General features: G+C 33.2%; 4 protein-coding genes across 5 annotated transcripts; 1 reads left to right on the forward strand and 3 right to left on the reverse strand.

Annotated features, from left to right (window-relative positions):
* Positions 1-7,382: 7,382 nt before the first annotated feature.
* LOC107366756 (tetraspanin-14) lies at positions 7,383-9,233 on the reverse strand. Its single transcript, XM_015934389.3, has 3 exons — positions 8,893-9,233; positions 8,526-8,705; positions 7,383-8,116 (listed from the first exon to the last, which is right to left on the reverse strand). Exons 1-3 carry the CDS (start codon positions 8,962-8,964, stop codon positions 7,685-7,687), a joined length of 684 nt encoding a protein of 227 aa, XP_015789875.2. The 5' UTR covers positions 8,965-9,233; the 3' UTR covers positions 7,383-7,684.
* Positions 9,234-12,519: 3,286 nt separating this feature from the next.
* LOC107366757 (CD63 antigen-like) lies at positions 12,520-14,204 on the forward strand. Of its 2 annotated transcripts, none has more exons than XM_015934391.3 (4): positions 12,520-12,683; positions 12,782-12,891; positions 13,074-13,253; positions 13,491-14,204. In XM_015934391.3, the coding sequence occupies exons 2-4, from the start codon at positions 12,823-12,825 to the stop codon at positions 13,914-13,916; spliced, it is 675 nt and encodes a 224-aa protein (XP_015789877.2). In that variant the 5' UTR covers positions 12,520-12,683; positions 12,782-12,822; the 3' UTR covers positions 13,917-14,204. The 2 variants fall into 2 exon arrangements, with proteins under 2 accessions (XP_015789877.2, XP_015789878.2); XM_015934392.3 differs by having other exon boundaries at positions 12,817-12,891.
* Positions 14,205-14,844: 640 nt separating this feature from the next.
* LOC149094041 (ABC transporter G family member 23-like) lies at positions 14,845-15,498 on the reverse strand. Its single transcript, XM_089267409.1, has one exon. It carries the CDS (start codon positions 15,496-15,498, stop codon positions 14,845-14,847), a length of 654 nt encoding a protein of 217 aa, XP_089123535.1.
* Positions 15,499-16,228: 730 nt separating this feature from the next.
* Positions 16,229-17,798, reverse strand: LOC107366758 (CD151 antigen). The gene is made up of 3 exons (XM_015934393.3): positions 17,388-17,798; positions 17,034-17,213; positions 16,229-16,856 (listed from the first exon to the last, which is right to left on the reverse strand). Exons 1-3 carry the CDS (start codon positions 17,454-17,456, stop codon positions 16,431-16,433), a joined length of 675 nt encoding a protein of 224 aa, XP_015789879.2. The 5' UTR covers positions 17,457-17,798; the 3' UTR covers positions 16,229-16,430.
* Positions 17,799-19,367: the final 1,569 nt, after the last annotated feature.

Raw genomic sequence — 19,367 nt, forward strand, 5'->3', positions numbered from 1 at the left:
GCAACGAGAGCAATCAAATAAAAGTGGCTATCACTTCAATATTATCATTGTTTTTCCATGAAATTGGATATTCTTCTAAACTTTTGAGCTCTTGACAAATGGGTCCAAGAAAAGCAGAAACATCAGGTTTAACTTTGCCGACGAAAAGTCCAATTAGAAAATAATGTTTCTTTCTGTATTCTGGTTTTAGATTGTTGATAGAAACAAAAACGGGAAATATTTTCACGCTTGAACTATTGCCAACTTGAACTTCATCTGAATGGATCGTAAGAGTAATTTTCTTTATATTCAAATTAGAATCTTTGAATGAATTTTCCAGATTTCTTGCCATTTTACCATTCGAAATATCATTTGTTTCTTCTTGATCCATTGTTTGAATCCACTGCGAATCTGGAATAGTCGGTAAATGACTTTCTAACTGATTTCTGAATTGAATGTGGAGAAAGAATCTATCATTTTTGATTTTGGCTTGGAACAAATTTCCTTGGCAAATGAAATTTCCATATTTTGATGGTTCACCAATAAAGGGTCCGTGACTATGTTGATTTTCACAAAGTACATAAACACAAATCGGATTTTTCTTTGATCTTTTATCCCATTGATAACGAACACTTGGCAACAGTACAGGATCACAAGAAAATCGCAAAGTAAAATCATTGAAAAGATTCACAACTCTTTCTGCTGCTTTAAGAGATAAATGAGATTTACTGAGAATAGCTGAAATTAGAATCTCACTATAAACTTTCACTTGAATATGTTGAGAATCATCGGTGATACTGGAAAGTTGATCGGATGATGAGTTGAGACTTTGACCGGAAAATTCACTGTCAATCTCTGAGTCAGAAAGAACATTATTTTCGCGATCAGAATCAGCCAAATCGGGTAAACTTTCAATATATTGAGCTTGGTGAAGATGATGAACGAAACGCTTTCTCCTGTTAGCGGTTCTCAAAGATATCACTGAGTCAATATTCATTTTAAACTTGAAACAAATTAAGATATTGATATCTATGGTAATTTAAATTTAAATAAGCACATATTAATGGTTTAAACTAATATTAAAACTCAATTAATTAAAGCAATAATTTACTTAAAATATTGACTTAAATTATTGACTGAAGCACATTTAAAACACATGGTTTAAAGGAAAAACGTGCTTTTCTAATAGATAAGATAATGATTCTATTCTAATCTATGTTGCTAAGCAACAACGACGCTTTAAATTGTTCTACGCTTTTAGCGGAAAAGATTAAATTTTATCTTATCGATTTAGGAAGTCTTTTTTTTAAATTTTTATCAGTTTTTCATTTTAATTCATCAAAAAGTGATTTTATGATAGTTTGCCATCAACTTCCGTGCTTTTAGTACATGAAAATACCCAAAAAGTGTTATTTTTCTGCCTAATTCTATGGACATTTTGCCTAAAAGAAAGTGTTATAATTTTCGATTATCAACGAGAAAATTCCCTAAAAGATCAAATACTATTTTGAATCAATCTACGATTGTTGGATCATTGTGTAACCTAATGGCCAACGAAAAAGTTGTTGTTGCTCTTCTTCGCATTCGAGATGCGAATGAGTCTGAAAAATCTGTGCCTGTTGGTTTCAAAATCCAGGAAAATGCGATTCCAGCTGAAGTGAAACCAGATCGATTACATTCAGCCAATCTAGTCCATATTCAGGTTGCTGGATATAAAGCTTTACCAGCAATGATCGCTTGTATTGGAGGTGAGTTTCTTTTTGATATTAGATTATTTTTCTAAATTCTAATCTCTTTTTTCTTTTTCAGGCGATTCCAAGGAGTTGAGCGAGTTTTACTCTGCATTCTGTGAAAGAATGAAAGTGAAAAAGCTTCCTAATTTGGCTAATAAGATCAATCATTGGCTATCAATCAAGAATATTATTGTGATCAGGCAATCTGGCAGTAAAATGGAATCGGTAACAAGTAAAGATTTCAATGGTTTCATTCATCATGTTGAAAATTTAGCGAAACTTGAAAAAAGAACCGGAGAAAAAGAAGATTCTTCGAAACCAAAGAAACAACAAGCAATTTTGGAGAAACCAAGTTCATCAGTTAAAGCTCCAACACCAAATGTGTCTAAATCGTCATCTGGCTACGTTACTGATAGTGCTGAAGGCTCGTCATTGGTCAATAAAGATTCTACCAGTATCGAAGATTCTGGTTCACAGAAAGATTTGTTGGATTCTACTATGAGAAATATTACCAAATTTCAAGTGCTATTAGAAAGCCTTTCATCTTTTGACCCCTATCGATTATTATTCTTAGAAGTATCTCAGATACATTCGAATCTTATCAAATTGATTCAAAATATTGAAAACAAATTTGAAAATCACAAACAGATAGATAACTTTGATTCTGGAATCCAATATTCTTGTGATATTACAATAATAGATGAAGAAGATTGTACTCGAGAAAGTGGAAATATCACATTAATCGAAGGTTTATTACCAGTCAAGACTTCGTGGTATAAGAGAGCAATGACATCTTTAAATGCTGATATCCAAGATCGTGAACCTTCAAATGTGATCACTACAATTGCTAAAACTTGCTTCCCTGATCATTGGGTTTCAGGTGTGACACTAAGAGGTCAAGGTGGCAAAAAATCTCTTCTAAACCTATGGAATTACGAAGATCCTTTGACTTTTCCCTGCGCTGGAGCCTATAATAAGCAGCTTGGTACGGATCGACTTCAAGCTCTGATTAATAATACTATGCGAAAGTGTGGTCGAAAATCATATGATCAAACAATGGAGAAACATCTTGGTGCAGCTTTGGCGAAAGCTATCCATTATAAAAGAACCAAAGTAAACTCAACTAGAGGTTGGGATCAAATGGAAACATCTGATGAAGATGAAGATTTGATTTATACGAGCGATAAAGACGCTGATAACGAAGAGTATGAAGATGCTGATACCTATACGCTACCAAAGCCGAAAGATCGAAGATTTCAAACTCCTGTTCTTAGTTCTCGCCGATCTAAAAATCTTGAAAGCTCCAGCTCTAAAAATTCAGTGAATCTTTCTCCAAGAGTCATGATTCCAGACATTTCTATGGTTTACGAGTCTTCACCGAAACATGCAAGTGAGAAAGATGCGGATCCAAATAAAGAAAAGGACAATGATGAAGTTGCCAATAAAAGCTCGATGTCAGCAACTACTGTAGGAGCAGATAATGAAAATCAAGATAATTTGAAAGAAGATAACGTGGGACCCGTTGAAAAGGAAGATACTGGTGAAACGGCTGAAAATGAGAATCCTGGATCACCAAGGACACCTGCAAATTCACAAGAAAGTCTTGGCTTCAACCAGGATGACGATGACTTTTTGCGTGATTTAAATCTTGGTGATGAGCCTGACCGAATATTCTCAGGTTCAGAAAAGGAAGATACCAATGATTCCGAGATTCAAGATCCTCAATCAAAAGAGGAAAGTAAAGAAAAAGAAGGAACTGGTGATTCTGTTTCAAAGAAATTGACCTCAACTCCAGCTAAAGATAATGTTGTCCACAACTTGAGTTTAAAATATTCACCGATCCCCGGAAAATCAAAGTCTGACACTGAGATGACTGAAAGTGTCGGATCAGAAAGCAGAGGCTCTGATAGTAATGCTAGTAAAGTGGATCCAACAAAAAAAGGTACGATAGATTCATATTTTCCAAAACGAAAGAACTCTGCTTTGTTTGATGAAAATCTAGCTTCCAAAAAATCTAAAAACGCTGATCAAGAACCTGAGGTAGAAAAAAACGATGAAAAATCTCGTGGATCTATCCAACCATCAGGATCTGAGGTAAAAGAAAATCAGTCATTTGCGGGTACAATTGATCCAATGACTTTAGCTTTCCTTACTAACCCAGCTAATGCAGCTTTACTCAAGCAATTGATTTCCCAGAATCAACAAGGAGAAGCAAAAAAAGATTAACTATTCCTTCAAAATTGTTTCAAATATCTCGTTTCAATTCTAATTATTCTTTCAATTTTACTTTCATTTTCTACTTTCAATTATAAACGATCTTCATTTAGACTAATTTTTTTCTTTAATTTTCATTGGATTAAACAATTTAGTGAATCCAATGAAATTTAAATCAATTATCAACTTTCAAATTTATTCAATGTCAGAAAATTTTTCTCAAAAATCCTGTATCCAATGATCTCAAATCAAATTAATGTGAAAGTCTCAAGGGATTCAATTTCAAATCCATTTATTACCTAATTTTAGACATCTTTTTGATCAAATAAAAATGTTCACTTGTCAATAAGCTCATTTACAGTTTTGTTTCAACCAGTGTTTGTTCACACAATACAATAGTTTGACTATTGAATTTAATCATTGATCATGAGTCGAGTTTCTACATCTTTCAAAAAATCAATTGAAACCACCAAGCCGAAAAGTTGGCCTGGAATCACAAGAAATTTCAAGAACATGCAAGTATTTGGAAAGTTCAAGCAACCTTTGAAAGAAACTTCAATCGAACCGATTCCATCAACAAGTGCAAAGTCTTCCTCACAACCAAGTCAACAATCTTATCCTGGATCTGGGAAAAGCTCATCAAATTCATCATCGATGAAGTCAAGTGAACCCAATGAATCAATATTATCATCTCAACGAATGAACCAAGATACAATTCATTGTATAACCATGGCATATTGGATCGTCGATGATGAGAAAGTGCAACAACCAGTTCTTTTGAAATTGAAGAAAGTGTCTTTCATTGAAAATGAATTAGTTTTACCTTTTTCTATGTATAATTCGAATACAAGAAATTGCTTTCAATTCAAGGTTGGGAATATTGATTTTCATGGAAAAATCTTGTCACTCGGAGGTAAGTTATCATAAGAAATCAATTATTTCCCAGTAAAACTAATCCTTCTATTTTCATTAGACAATTCAGAGGAATTGAAAGCCACTTTCCGTCGTAATTCTTCAGCTAATCCAGATTGGAAAGGACTGCCGAAAATGGTTAGAATGAACGATCGTATTTCCAAATTCTCTCATACTCCTCTGAAAGACAAGAATAATCTACCACCATACAAGATTTTAACAGAGATTGAGGTGAAAAGAATTTTTCATGAAAATATTGCTCAAGATTCACAAATCAATGAATCAACACCACTATCGTCAACAAACAGCGAATCTCAGAAAAATAAGAGGACACAAGAAGAGATAGATCGAAGATCATCTAGTGAAGAGGAAAATGATGAAGAAGATTCAACCGATAAGAACGAGAATCATAAAATTAGTGGTAAAAAAGCAATTAAAAAGACTAAAGAAGATCAAGCAAAGGAAATTATGACAAACAAACAAAAAAGGATGAGAAATGATGTTCTTGAAGTTGACAAAACAAGACCTGAAAGAATCATGGAGAAACTCAATTCTCAGATCAATGATATTATTCAGAAAAAAAGCATTATCTCGAGTTCAGAGACGAACGGCCAGGTTTTAATTACAATTATCAATATTCTAGATGATCTAAGAGAGTTTCTTGATCAAAATCAACAGAATGAACTTGCAAATGCAAATATTGTTCCAGAAAAAGATTCAACGTATAAAATAAGTCAAAAGGTATTTATAATTTTAGCTTTAATTTGAAAATATATAACTGATAAATTTTTCTTTTATTTACTATTTCCGAAAACTTACAGAATCAAATTTTTATAGAGGGACTAATCCAGTTGGATTTGGACCTTTATGAAGCGGCAGTTAAACACGCGAAAGCAAATAATCCAGCTTCTTTTGCATATTCATTAGTAAAATTCAGTTTTCCAAAATCTTATATCCAAGATGTGGTTTTAGGTAAAAAATTTTATGAAAGAAGTGAATTTGATGAAATGTTGAAATCTAAAGAAGATGAAAATCGGAAATATCCACTTTCTTTCATTTGGGGATTTAAAGATCCATTCAATGAAAGAATGGAAGGTAATTTCGATTACAAACTCGGAAACGAAAGAATCAGAGCATTTATCAGTAAGTTCCGATTTGATAATTTATTCATTATACTTTTATTATTTGTGAAATTTGCTTTAAATTGATCCATTTTCTTGTCCTTTAAATTAATTAGATCACACTTTCAGAAAATCCAATATATTTTCTTATTCAAAGGAAGCAGAAAGTCATGTTCGGAGAAGAATCATGAAAGAATTATGTTTTCTTAATGCAGAAATTTCCAAGAAAAAAGCTAAAGAAGATATCGAAGATCAAGAATCTGAATCGGGAAAATCACAAGAGTCGATGATATGGGATAGTGACTGGTTTGAAAAAAAATGATCATTTATGCTTGATTCCTTTTTCAACAACACATTTTGATAATTGATTTTTTCAACCGCAATAAAATACGATAATTGATCTTTAATCAGTTATCCTTTGACGAGAACAAAATCATTGAATTTTAAATCTATTTTCATTGAAATTTCCTTTGGGAATCATTTATCATTGAAATTTTCTTTGAGAATCCATTACTATCGAAATTTTCTTGAAAAAACATTCTGTCGGAAACTCAAATATCTAAAATTCGCGATTTATTATATTCGGCTTTCAACTTGTCTTTTGTTTCAAAAAAGACACAAAAAATAGTCAAGTCCGGTAAATAATGACTCAATATTGAACAAAAATTTGACTAAAAACTTGTAAAATTTTGTTCAGTATTGAGTCAAAAGCTTTCAATTTTGATTCAAATACGTGTCAAATGTTTTGAATCAAAATTGAATCAATATGGCTGAACCAACCTACTTTTTGACTCAAAATTGACTCAACACTGTTCATTGGGTAAGAAAAAGAACTGAAATTAATTATTCGTGGATTCTAATTTTGTTGTTAATCATCAACGATTGAACACTTTTTTCAATTCACCAACAGCTCTCTTCATTTATTTTACATTTATTTCATTTCAAGAAAGGATTTATCTCAATATGAAAAGAATCAAAAGAATGTAACTCAAATTATAAATTACAGTTTTGTAAACCAATGGTGATTCCAATCCATCGCCATGGACCATGACACGAATCATTGCCCCATTATGGTGCTTATTTCGAAATACCCGTGTTAAAGACTTCATAAAGTATGGCAATGTGTCTTCTGAAATATTACCAGCGCCATGAAAATAAGGAAACTTACAGCGACAACTAACTCAATGTACCTGCTCTTATTAACAAGCACAACAAAATGTCGCTCTCTAAAAATAGCTTAACGATTTTAAACATCACTTACCGTGGCCATAACCATTGTTCATTTGCATTTAGTTGTTTCTCCATGACTTTGGACAAGTTCCCATAATTTCAGACAAAATATTGAGCCAAATTCGTAGAACCAGTAACTGTTCTCAAAACGTTCCGACAGTGTGCAAGTAATCAGAATATTAAAGAGTAAAGGTTAACAAAAATTTAAATTGTTTATTGGTTATAATTAAAAAAGTCAAAAATATTAAAATTATGTATAATGTGTTATTATAAACATGTAACATTCAATAACGTAGTTGCAAGATTTGAATGAGGAGGAATAAATGCGTATTCATGATCTTTCTGTATCATTTGTATAGTATATTAATAAGCCAAAAGATATTTGAACACTTTGGTGAAAACTCTTTGTAACCAGTAAATAGTAAGTCAGCGGTCTAAAGATTGTATACGATTTACATGGTGTTTAAAACGACATTATCAATGATTCGCTTTTGCTCAAACAGGTTCGTATTCAGCTCGTTCGTAATGGTATCTGACATAATTTACAATGAATATCAACATTATAAAAATTTGAAGACAAGCTAATGCGGTGACAAAAATAGCTAATTGTTCCATCGTAGGAGCCAAAACTATTTTAATTGCGTGCACACAACCTTCAGTGTAAATATCTTTTCTTTGTTTCTGGTCAGCAAAACAAGAGTCAGGAATCTGTAACCAATCAGAAGCATTAAAAGCACCACAGCACTGCATAATCATCTGAAAATTATCCATGTTTTCCTTTAACTCTGGCATCTTTCCGTCTTCAACTTCCTTGATCTTCGATTGAAATTGTTCAATAGTCACGTCTTCAAGCTGGTTGCTATATTTGAACGCAAATCCACCGATAGTGAACTCAGCGATGACCAACAGTAACAAAATAGAGCCAACCTGTAAGAGTTGATTGTGCTGTAATATAATATGACTGAATAGCGAAGCAAATCTTAGCGAACATATTTAATAATCAATATCATTCTAACACTCAAGATTTGTGTGCAGAACTAAAATGAAATCTAAGTTTGAAAGCGATTTTATCGAAAACGATCGAAAAAGAAATTTTTAAACTACACAAATAAGTTCAGTCTTGATGGACTGGAAATCCATCATAGAACAATGTTTTAGTATATTATAATATGATATAATACTATATATTATGAATAATAATTTAATATACTTTCACTTAATATTATTTTAAAGTATGTCAAATAACTACGTGATAATTCTGTGGATTATACTGACCGAATATGATCAAGATCTGACTTCTGTAGTGACACTCATTAGTGATCTAACATATACTTACAAAATTCATGACAAAACTAGATTTTTTCATATCACTCAAGCACTCGCACCAGTGTAAAAGAGCTGCACAAACACCAACAATGATGCTCATGATAGCAGGTCCTCGCCCAACAGCCAAAACATCTTCATAGTGCACTGCGATTAGATTTGCACCCCAACCAACGCTTGCACAGCTAAGCGCCTATAAGAAACACAAAAATTACATCAGTAAAGTGTGATGAATCATAATCTTAATATGGAAGAAAATATATCGAAGGACGTTTCTAGACTCTGTTGAAGAGTCAAATATCGATAACATAAGAATGATAAACGCATATACAGTATAACAGTAACTTGAATTTCAAACAAAAGTTGAATAAACCACTTACAGCACCTATGAACTTAAATAAAATTAGAAGCAGCGCCTCATCCCAAGTTGGTAATTCAAAGTAGCGACACATAATTTATTATTATCTTTTTGTGAGTACTATTCAAAAGGAAAAGAGTGAAAAATTAGACTAAAATGGAAGTTGATTAACAACAGCATTTACTGTGAGACGAATAACTACAGGGTGTAAAAAAGATTGTAGGATTGAATAAATAAATAATGAACAATTTATTGATGCTTTATAACCGATCTGTCGAAATGATAAAACAATCTAACAATTTGTTGAAGTAAAAGTTAAAAATCTTTACAATCACAAGAGAAGTTTCACTTATTAGTTTAACTTGTCATTAATGGTTGTATTTTTGTATTATTATACATTGTATTGCTACTAAAAATATCTGATCCTTGGATAGTTAGTGGATTGATTATTTGCTTTAAAAGTATGGCTCGTCTGTTTAAACTATGGAATAGTGCTGATAAAAACTTGATTATTTACGTTAAGATTTGAGACTTTGTGGGTTTGTAGGAGCGTAAAAACTGAGTCCATTAACGGCATTTAAAATTTCTCCGATCGACAGTTTTTAAGGAATTCGAGGTCAAAGTTGAAACTTGGATCATCTTTTGATTATGAAAGCAGATTTTTCATGAAATTCATTCAATTGGTGTAACTTTTAAAAAACAACTAGAATATGCACTCATTTTTCGAGTTTCTATACAACAGATCAGTTCAGTTATAGTCAAAATTCCGCTTTCCAGGACCGTAAAAGTAAGAAAGAGAACTGAAATCTCAATTCATCAACAGCTCTCTTCATTTTGGCCAATATTTCGTCAGATTTGAGACTTGACTAATGACTAACTTTCACGGTCACAAGAAGCATAAGTTTAACTGAAAATGGAACTGGTGAAAATAAAAATTATTTCTCGAAATAAAAGCATTTTTTGATTGATAAAAAGTTGAATCAGTAAAATGAGTTTCATGAACAAATATGCTTTCACACCATTGAACAAAAGGCGAAGTTTCAACTCTGTCCTCCAATTTCTCGAAAACTGTCGATCGTTAAAATACTTTTGTGTTTTAAGTGTTTGTTTGCTTAAAGGATTGGCGACACAGGAATATACTGGTAGCAAAACACTTACAAAGGATAAATGGTACCTTAAAAGCTGTCGCGGTTGGTCGGTTCACACAAGCATAAAGTTAACTTAATCCTGCCCATTACTGTATTTTCAGAGGCACAACAAAGGACAATGAACATATCAAGTTTCATGGTCGCCATCAAGAAGGCAGTTACAATGGCTGAAACAATGTTTATCAAATAGATAACCAGGTGAGGAAAAGTGAACCTTTAGCTGTTGCATGAAAAATGTCAATAATGAAAATCATGACGGGTAGACTGATGAGCGAAGGTAGGAGAAGGGAAGAAATAAGGTGACTCAATATGAATTGGGTTGGTGTTGAACCAGCAGATATGCTTCGTTCATACAATGGAGTAGTTATATCATCATGAAATGTGGAAATTGACAAATAGAGGAAAACAAAGAAGGTCCAGTGCATTGTGAACACTTGGATGAAGTAATTTCGAGAATTGTATTGATCTTCTTCAAGTTCAGGCTCAGCTATCGGGTCGACATTCAGGATGGGAGACTGAGCTAACATTGGATGGTGAAGGACATGACGACTAATATCGACCTCCGCCCTCGTGTTTAAATCATATAATTTCTCGATGAAGTGGTTCTACTATAACTTAAACAATTAGTCCCGTCTAGTGATTCCTCTTTAGCCTTTCTACTCCTTTCCCTTTAGGGGCAGTCATTGGAGGTGACTAATTGCTTAAACTGTGCAATTTAACGACTGAGCTAACATTGGATGGTGAAGGACATGACGACTAATACGCCAAGCAGATGCATTCAAAGCCTTGGCGTGATATGGATACCTTAACAATAACTGTTGTTGCAAAGGATCGAGCTATTTCAAGGATACACGCCACATGACTTCAATAACATTTGGATCGCAACCAACTGTTGGCTCATCGAGAATCATCAATCTTGGTTTATGGATAAGAGTACAGATGAATGAAACTCTTCGTTTTTGTCCACCACTTAGTTGACCTATGGATCGAGACTCTTCTGGAAGGCCTAAGCGTTCACACAACACTTTTGCTTTGGCTTTACACTCTTTGTTTGGGATCCTATACAAAGCACCAAAATAGTTGATAATATCAGAAATGGTCAAATTGTCATTTAAAGCTGTATCTTGTGGCATGTAACCCAACCCACAACCAGGAATATCAAGCAATGGATGGCCCAAAGTCAGGCCAAAGAGTCGAGTTGCTTTGAGCCTTGAGAAACTCGAACCTTTAAGTTAAGATTTGAGACTTTGTGGGTTTGTAGGAGTATAAAAACTAAGTCCATTAATGACATTTAAAATTTCTCCGATCGACAGTTTGCGAGGAAATCAAGGTCAAAGTCAAAACTTGGATCATCTTTTGTTTCATTATGAAAAAAGATTTTTCATGAAATTCATTTAACTGTACAACTTTATCTGACCTCCACTTTCCAGGAACGTGAAAGCAAGAATAAAACTGAAATTTATTATTCGTCGATTTCAATTTTGTTGGTAAGCAAAGCTTGTCAACGATTGAACACTTTTTTCAATTCACCAACAGCTCTCTTCATTTTGACCAATATGCTCTCAGATTTGAGATTAGGTTCATTTATTATAAAAGTAAATGGTTACTCGAACACGAATCTCATGATTTGTTAGAAGGATATTCATCATTAAATATCTCAGATTTGTTCATATTCAATGAATAAAAGTACGAATAAGATCTGTCTTTATTATGTTCAGTTCTGTCTTGAATTGTTTTTTTTTCTTATCTCTACAAACTAAAAGATGCTTGTGATGAGTCCTCGAAATTGTGTGAAACCCAAAACAAAATCTGACCCTTTTTTGTTGCTGCCTGGACTATCCAACCTTCCCTTAGAGTTAAAGAAAAGCATGGTTGCTGTTCAGATGGACATGCAGTTCTGTAGTGCTTTTAATGCTTCTGATTGGTTACAGATTCCTGACTCTTGTTTGCTGACCAAAACACAGAAAAGATATTTACACTGTACACGCAATTAAGAGATATTTAGCACCTATGATGGAACAATTAGCTATTATTGTCATCGAGTTAGCTTGTATTCAAGTTCTTATAATTGTTTAACAATTATTATATTGGATTCCATAGTGAAAGAGCTCAATGAGAACCTGTTTAAGTAGAAGAGAATCTCTTAATAATCTCGATTTTAACACCTGTGTAAATCGTATACAATCGTTAGACCGATATTTACTATTTACTGGTTACCAAAAAGTTTTCACCAAAGTGATTCAATAACTTTTGCCTTAAGTTTCAACTTTGACCTCGATTTCCTGAAAAAAGTAAATCGTGGAAATTTTAAATGCCACTAATGGGCTCAGTTTTTATGCTCCTACAATCCCACAAAGTCTCAAATCTTAACGTAAATGTTCGTTTTTTTTATTAGCACTATTCCATAGTTTAAACAGACGCGCCATACTCAAAGCAAATAATCAATCCACTAACTATCCAAGGATTAGAATCTCATCAGATATTTTTTAGTACAATGTAATACAAAAATACAACCTACTAATGACAAGTTAAATTAATGAGTGAAACTTCTATTGTGATTGTAAAGACTAATAAATGGAAATTTGGTTAACTTGAAGCCTGAAAAACTTAAGTGAAACTTTTACTGCAACGAATTGTTAAATTCTTATAAAATTTCTATACATCGGTAATAAAGCATCATTACATTTAATATTATTTATTCAATCCTGGTTATGAGTGTAAATTTTGTTATTTATCAACTGAACAACTTTCATCTTTTTTTAGTTTTCACTCTTTTTTAATTTCGATATCAATATTAGTGAATTATGGGTCGCTATTTTAAATGTCCAACTTGGCATGATGCGCTAGATGGACTAGTTGGGCTTATCTGTGTGGTAAGTAGTTTATACAACTTTCATTTAAAATTCAAGCTACTGTTATGTGTGTTTAACATTCTTATGTTATCGGTTATTTGACTCTTCATCAGAGACTAGAAACGTCCTTCAATATATTTACTTCCATATTAAGATTATGATTCATCACACTTTACTGATAAAATCTTCTGTGTTTCTTCTAGTCGCTTACTGGTTTAAGCATTATTTGGGGTGCAAGTCTAATCGCAGTGCACTATGTAGATGTTTTGGCTGTTGGGCGAGGACCTGCTATCATGAGCATCATTGTTGGTGTTTTTGCAATGCTTTTCCATTTAATTGGGTTCTGGTCTTGTATGAAAGATATTCCTCAAGTTTTAAGTACTGTAAGTATCTTACGCTAGTAGGATGCACATGTTTTTATAACAGCGTCGAAAAATATGATCTTTAAATATAAAATAGGAGCAAATTAATTGTTATTTATTTTTTTCCTTCTCTAACATATAAGTTAAGACTTTGGAAGTTTGCTTTACAACAAAAAATAGCAAAGATCTTGAAAGATCTTTAATTTCCAAGTTTATCATCAAAATCTTGTTCTCATTGTTCATTTTTAACTCTTACAGTGCGGGTTAGTTTGTTTTCTCTTGGCCATCGGTGAGCTCATAATCGGTGTCTATGCGTTCAAATATAGCGATCAGCTTGGGGATATAACTATTGAACAATTTCAATCTAAGATCAAGGAAGTTGAAGACGGAAAGGTGCCAGAGTTAAAGGAAAACATGGATAATTTTCAAATGGACATGAAGTGCTGTGGAGCTTTTAATGCTTCTGATTGGTTACAGATTCCTGACTCTTGTTTTGCTGACCAAAAACAAAGAAAAGATATTTACACTGAAGGTTGTGTACACGCAATTAAGATAGTTTTGGCTCCTATTATGGAACAAATAGCTATTTTTGTCACCGTATTAGCTTGTATTCAAGTTGGTAGAATCATCATTTTAGATCGTATTGGATCATTTTACCAACAATCTGAATACGAGCCTGTTTAACCAAAAGCCAATCATTAATAATCTCGATTTCAACACCATGTAAATCCTATACAATCTTTAGAGCCATGACTTACTATTTACTGGTTACAAAGAATTTTCACCAAAGTGTTGGAATATCTTTTGCCTTATTAATATACAATACGAATGATACAGAAAAATCATGAATAAGCATTTATTCCTCTTCATTGAAATCTTAATTATGTTATCAACTGTTATATAATAATACATAATTTTAATATTTTTGACTTTTTTCGATAATAACCAATAAACAATTGAAGTTTTTGAGGACCTTTACTCTTTAATATTCTGATTACTTGTGTGTACAATATGCATAAAGCCGGAAAGTTTTGAGACGAGTTACTTTTCTTACGATGGACTCAATATTTTGTCTAAACAATATGGGTATCTTGTCTAAAGTCATGGAGGAACACTGAAATACATCATTCGATTCATTGAAATGGTTGTTCTATGATAAGATTATAAAATAAGATATTTCACTCTGTATTTTGTTAAGGAATATCAAACGTTAAAATTGAATCCTAATTTAATTTGACGGAAAAGTCAGTAGCTATTAGTTATGATGAAGGAAATTAAGCTTATAGCCATGAGAAAAGGTGTTAAGCTGTAGAAAATAACTGTTACTATTTGTCCACGAGGACAATGAGTTATGGCCACGAGAAGTTATGATTATAATCACTCGTGCCCCGCCCTCGTGTTTGAATCATATAATTTCTCGATGAAGTGGTTTAACTATAACTTAAACAATTAGTCCCGTCTAGTGATTCCTCTTTAGCCTTTCTACTCCTTTCCCTTTAGGGGCAGTCATTGGAGGTGACTAATTGCTTAAACTGTCAAATTTAACGACTGAGCTAACATTGGATGGTGAAGGACATGACGACTAATTCGACAAGCAGATGCATTCAAAGCCTTAGCGAGATACCTTAACAATAACTGTAGTTCCAAAGGATCGAGCTATTTCAAGGATACACTGCCACATGACTTCAATAACTATTGGATCGCAACCAACTGTTGGCTCATCGAGAATCATCAACCTTGGTTTATGGATAAGAGTGCAGATGAATGAAACTCTACGTTGTTGTCCACCACTTAGTTGACCTATGGATCGAGACTCTTCTGGAAGGCCTAAGCGTTCACACAACACTTTTGCTTTGGCTTTACACTCTTTGTTTGGGATCCTATACAAAGCACCAAAATAGTTGATAATCTCAGAAATGGTCAAATTGTCATTTAAAGCCGTATCCTGTGGCATGTAACCCAACCCACAACCAGGAATATCAAGCAATGGATGGCCCAAAGTCAGGCCAAAGAGTCGAGTTTCACCTGCGTCAAGGATCTTCAAACCAATAAGGGATCGGAGGTAAGTTGTCTTACCGCTACCAGATGGACCAATAAGTGCATAGACACAACCTTTTGGTATTTTAATGTTGAACTTGTCCAAAACTGTAGTAGTTTTACCTTCATCAAAATAGGTTAACATTAAATTTCTGGACTCAACAGCCACCTGTTCCTCTGCTCCATTGTTGTTGCATTCCGAATTGATGATTGCTGGCGACTCTGTCATATTCACCAATCCACTGTGAATCAAAGTTATCAAACCAACTCTCGAACCAAAGACAAAAGCAAAACTGAATTACTGTGACAATGCCAAAGAGTGACTTTGGACAAGCTTCTCTTTGGACAAAACTTGACGGCCATCGATGACGGGCCCACCAACAATCAAACTTGTTTGACTGCCTGTAATAAATCTTAACTTGCAAGCAATTATTGCCCGTCAATACTAACCTTGATCATTCAACATGATTAAATACAGTCTAATTTATTCAAATATATGCGAAGTACTTGGTGATATTTTGGATTAAAATTCAGATGTAGCCAGGAATATTCAACCATCTACTTCCTATAAGATGTATGAGATAAGTTTAATTAGGGTCTCACTAAAATTGGCCAAAAATGGCCAAAATTGCTTTAAAACATATAAAATATGTATTTTTGATATTTTTTAATATAATTTAGCTTATCACTGATGCTCATTAAGTATTTTTAGATTAAAAAAAGTTGTAATTAGCAAAAAACATTAAGATTACAATAAAATAACAAATTGAAGCAAATTTGGATACGTTCCCTCAAATTTTTACAACAACAGATGGCAGCACATTGCCATTTTTGGCCAATTTTGGTCTTTTACAAGTGAGACCCGTTTAATTATGGAAATGAGTTTACTTGAATCTAATTCGTTTCTTTTAAACCAGACTTTGATTGACACACAATTGTAATATATTGACTTCAGTTAATAACATAATTAAAAAATTTAATGAGAAGGAATAAATACTTATTCATGATTTTTCTGTATCACTCGTATTGTATATAAGGCAAAAGATATTCGAACACTTTGGTGAAACTCTTTGTAACAGTAAATTGTAAGTCAACGGTGTTAAAGATTGTATAGGATTTACTCAGGTGTTAAAATCGCGATTATTAATGACTAGCTTTTGCTTAAACAGGCTTGTATTCAGCTCGTTTGCTACGTGAATGAAAATAATATAAAACGAGAATTCTAGCAACTTGAACACAAGCTAATACGGTAACAAACATAGCTAATTGTTCCATCATAGGAGCCAAAAGTATCTTAATTGCGTGCACACAACCTTCAGTGTAAATATCTTTTCTTTGTTTTTGGTCAGCGAAACAAGAGTCAGGAATCTGTAACCAATCAGAAGCATTAAAAGCTCCACAGCACTTCATGTCCATCTGAAAATTATCCATGTTTTCCTTTGACGCTGGCACCTTTACGTCTTCAACTTCCTTGATCTTCGATTGAAATTGTTCAATAGTTACATCCCCAAGTTGCTTGCTATATTTGAACGCAAAAACACCGATAATGAACTCAGCGATGGCCAAGAGAAAAAAAATCAAGCCATTCTGTAAGAGTTAAAAAATGAACAATGAGAACGAGATTTTGATTTCCAAAGCCTTAACTTATATGTTAGAGAAGGAAAAAATAAATAACAATTAATTTGCTCCTATTTTATATGTAAAGATCATATTTTTCGACGCTGTTATAAAAACATGTGCATCCTACTAGCGTAAGATACTTACAACTCTTAACGCATCAGGATTATATTTCATACAACGCCAGAACCCAAATAAATGGAAAAGCATTGCAAAAACACCAACAATGATGCTCATGATAGCAGGTCCTCGCCCAACAGCCAAAACATCTACATAGTGCACTGCGATTAGACTTGCACCCCAAATAATGCTTACACCACTAAACAACTAAAAGAAAGACAAAAATTACGTCAGTAAAGTGTGATGAATCATAATCATAAGAACATATATTGAAGGACGTTTCTAGACTCTGTTCAAGAGTCAAATAACCGATAACATAAGAATGTTAAACACACATAACAGTAGCTTGAATTTTAAATGAAAGTTGTATAAACCACTTACCATACAGATAAGCTCAACTGTTCCATCTAGCGCATCATGCCAAGTTGAAAAATCAAAATAGCGACCCATAATTCACTAATATTGATTTTCGTAAGAACTATTAATAACTAAAAAAGAGTGAAAACTGGAAAAAGATGAAAGTTGTTCAGTTGATAAATAACAAAATCCGAATAACCAGGATTGAATAAATGATTATTATTTAATAGCATTAAATTTAATCATTACATTGTAATGATGCTTTATAACCGATGTATCGAAATGATAAAACAATCCAACAATTCGTTGGACGAAAGTTTCACTGAGGTTGGTCAGGTGCAAAGTTGACTAAATTTTAAATTATCGATCTTTCCAATTACAAGAAAAGTTTCACTTATAAGTTTAATTTGTCATTAATGCGTTGTAGTTTTGTATATTTAATAAAAAATATCTGATGAGATTCTAATCCTTGGATAGTTAGTGGATTGATTATTTGCTTAAAAAGTATGGCGCGTCTGTTTAAACTATGGAATAGTGCTAATAAAAACTTGAACATTTACGTTAAGATTTGAGATTTTGTGGGTTTGTAGGAGCATAAAAACTGAGTCCATTAGTGGCATTTAAAATTTCTCCGATCGACAGTTTTTAAGGAATCCGAGGTCAAAGTTGAAACTTGGATCATCTTTTGATTATGAAAGCAGATTTTTCATGAAATTCATTCAATTGGTGTAACTTTTAAAAAACAACTAGAATATGCACTCATTTTTCGAGTTTCGTGTACAACAGATCAGTTCAGTTATAGTCAAAACTCCGCTTTCCAGGACCGTAAAAGTAAGAAAGAGAACTGAAATATCAATTCATCAACAGCTCTCTTCATTTTGGCCAATATTTCGTCAGGTTTGAGACTTGACTAATGACTAACTACCACGGTCACAAGAAGCAGTCCGTTTAACTGAAAATCGAACTGGTGAAAATGGATCCAATCCATTGCCATGGACCATGACATCAATCATTGCCTCATTATTGTGCTTATTTGAAAATACCCATGTTAAAGGCTTCATAAAGTATGGCAATGCGTCTGCTGAAATATTACCAGCACCGCAAAAGATGGACAAAAAATCATGAGCAGAGGCACAACAAAGGACAATGAACATATCAAGTTTCATGGTCGCCATCAAGAAGGCAGTTACAATGGCTGAAACAATGTTTATCAAATAGATGAACCAGGTGAGGAAAAGTGAACCTTTAGCTGTTGCATGAAAAATGTCAATAATGCAAATCAGAACGGGTAAACTGATGAGCGAAGGTAGGAGAAGGGAAGAAATAACTGGGTGTCTATATTCATCCATTCAGAATGGCTGTTTTACCCAAGATATCTATAGCATAGTCAGGAATGGAAATACGAATTGATTGTTAGTTCTGTAATGTTGTAAAAAGCTCTGAAATCATGTAATAATTCATCGTTGGTCAAGTTGTGTAATGATTTTGTATTTACCCGAAGTTCAATATTATTTCAATAGATGGCAGTGACAACTCAATCTACATCTTCATTTGACTTGGATTTGAAGTTAAGGAAAACTTATTGGAAACCGTTTGGTATAACTTCCGTATCTAGTCTGCAGAATTTCTTGGTGAAACTTTGAGACTTATAGTTGAAACTTGGATCATCCTTTGTTCAATTACGAAAGCAGATTTTTCATGGAATTCATTTAATTCGTCAACTTTGTCTAACCTCCACTTTCCAGGAACGTGAAAGTAAGAAAAAGGACTGAAATTAATTATTCGTGGAGTCTAAACTTGTTGGTAAGCATCAACGATTGAACACTTTTTTCAATTCACCAACAGCTCTCTTCATTTATTTTACATTTATTTCATTTCAAGAAAGGATTTATCTCAATATGAAAAGAATCAAAAGAATGTAACTCAAATTATTACAGTTTTGTAAACCAATGGCGATTCCAATGATTCCGATTCCAGGGTGATGGACCCTGGACCAAGACACGA

Source organism: Tetranychus urticae, chromosome 2 (genome assembly GCF_039701765.1).
Source record: "Tetranychus urticae isolate SD_2017Ah chromosome 2, NJAU_TeUrti_SD_1.0, whole genome shotgun sequence".
Lineage (NCBI taxonomy): Eukaryota > Metazoa > Arthropoda > Arachnida > Trombidiformes > Tetranychidae > Tetranychus > Tetranychus urticae.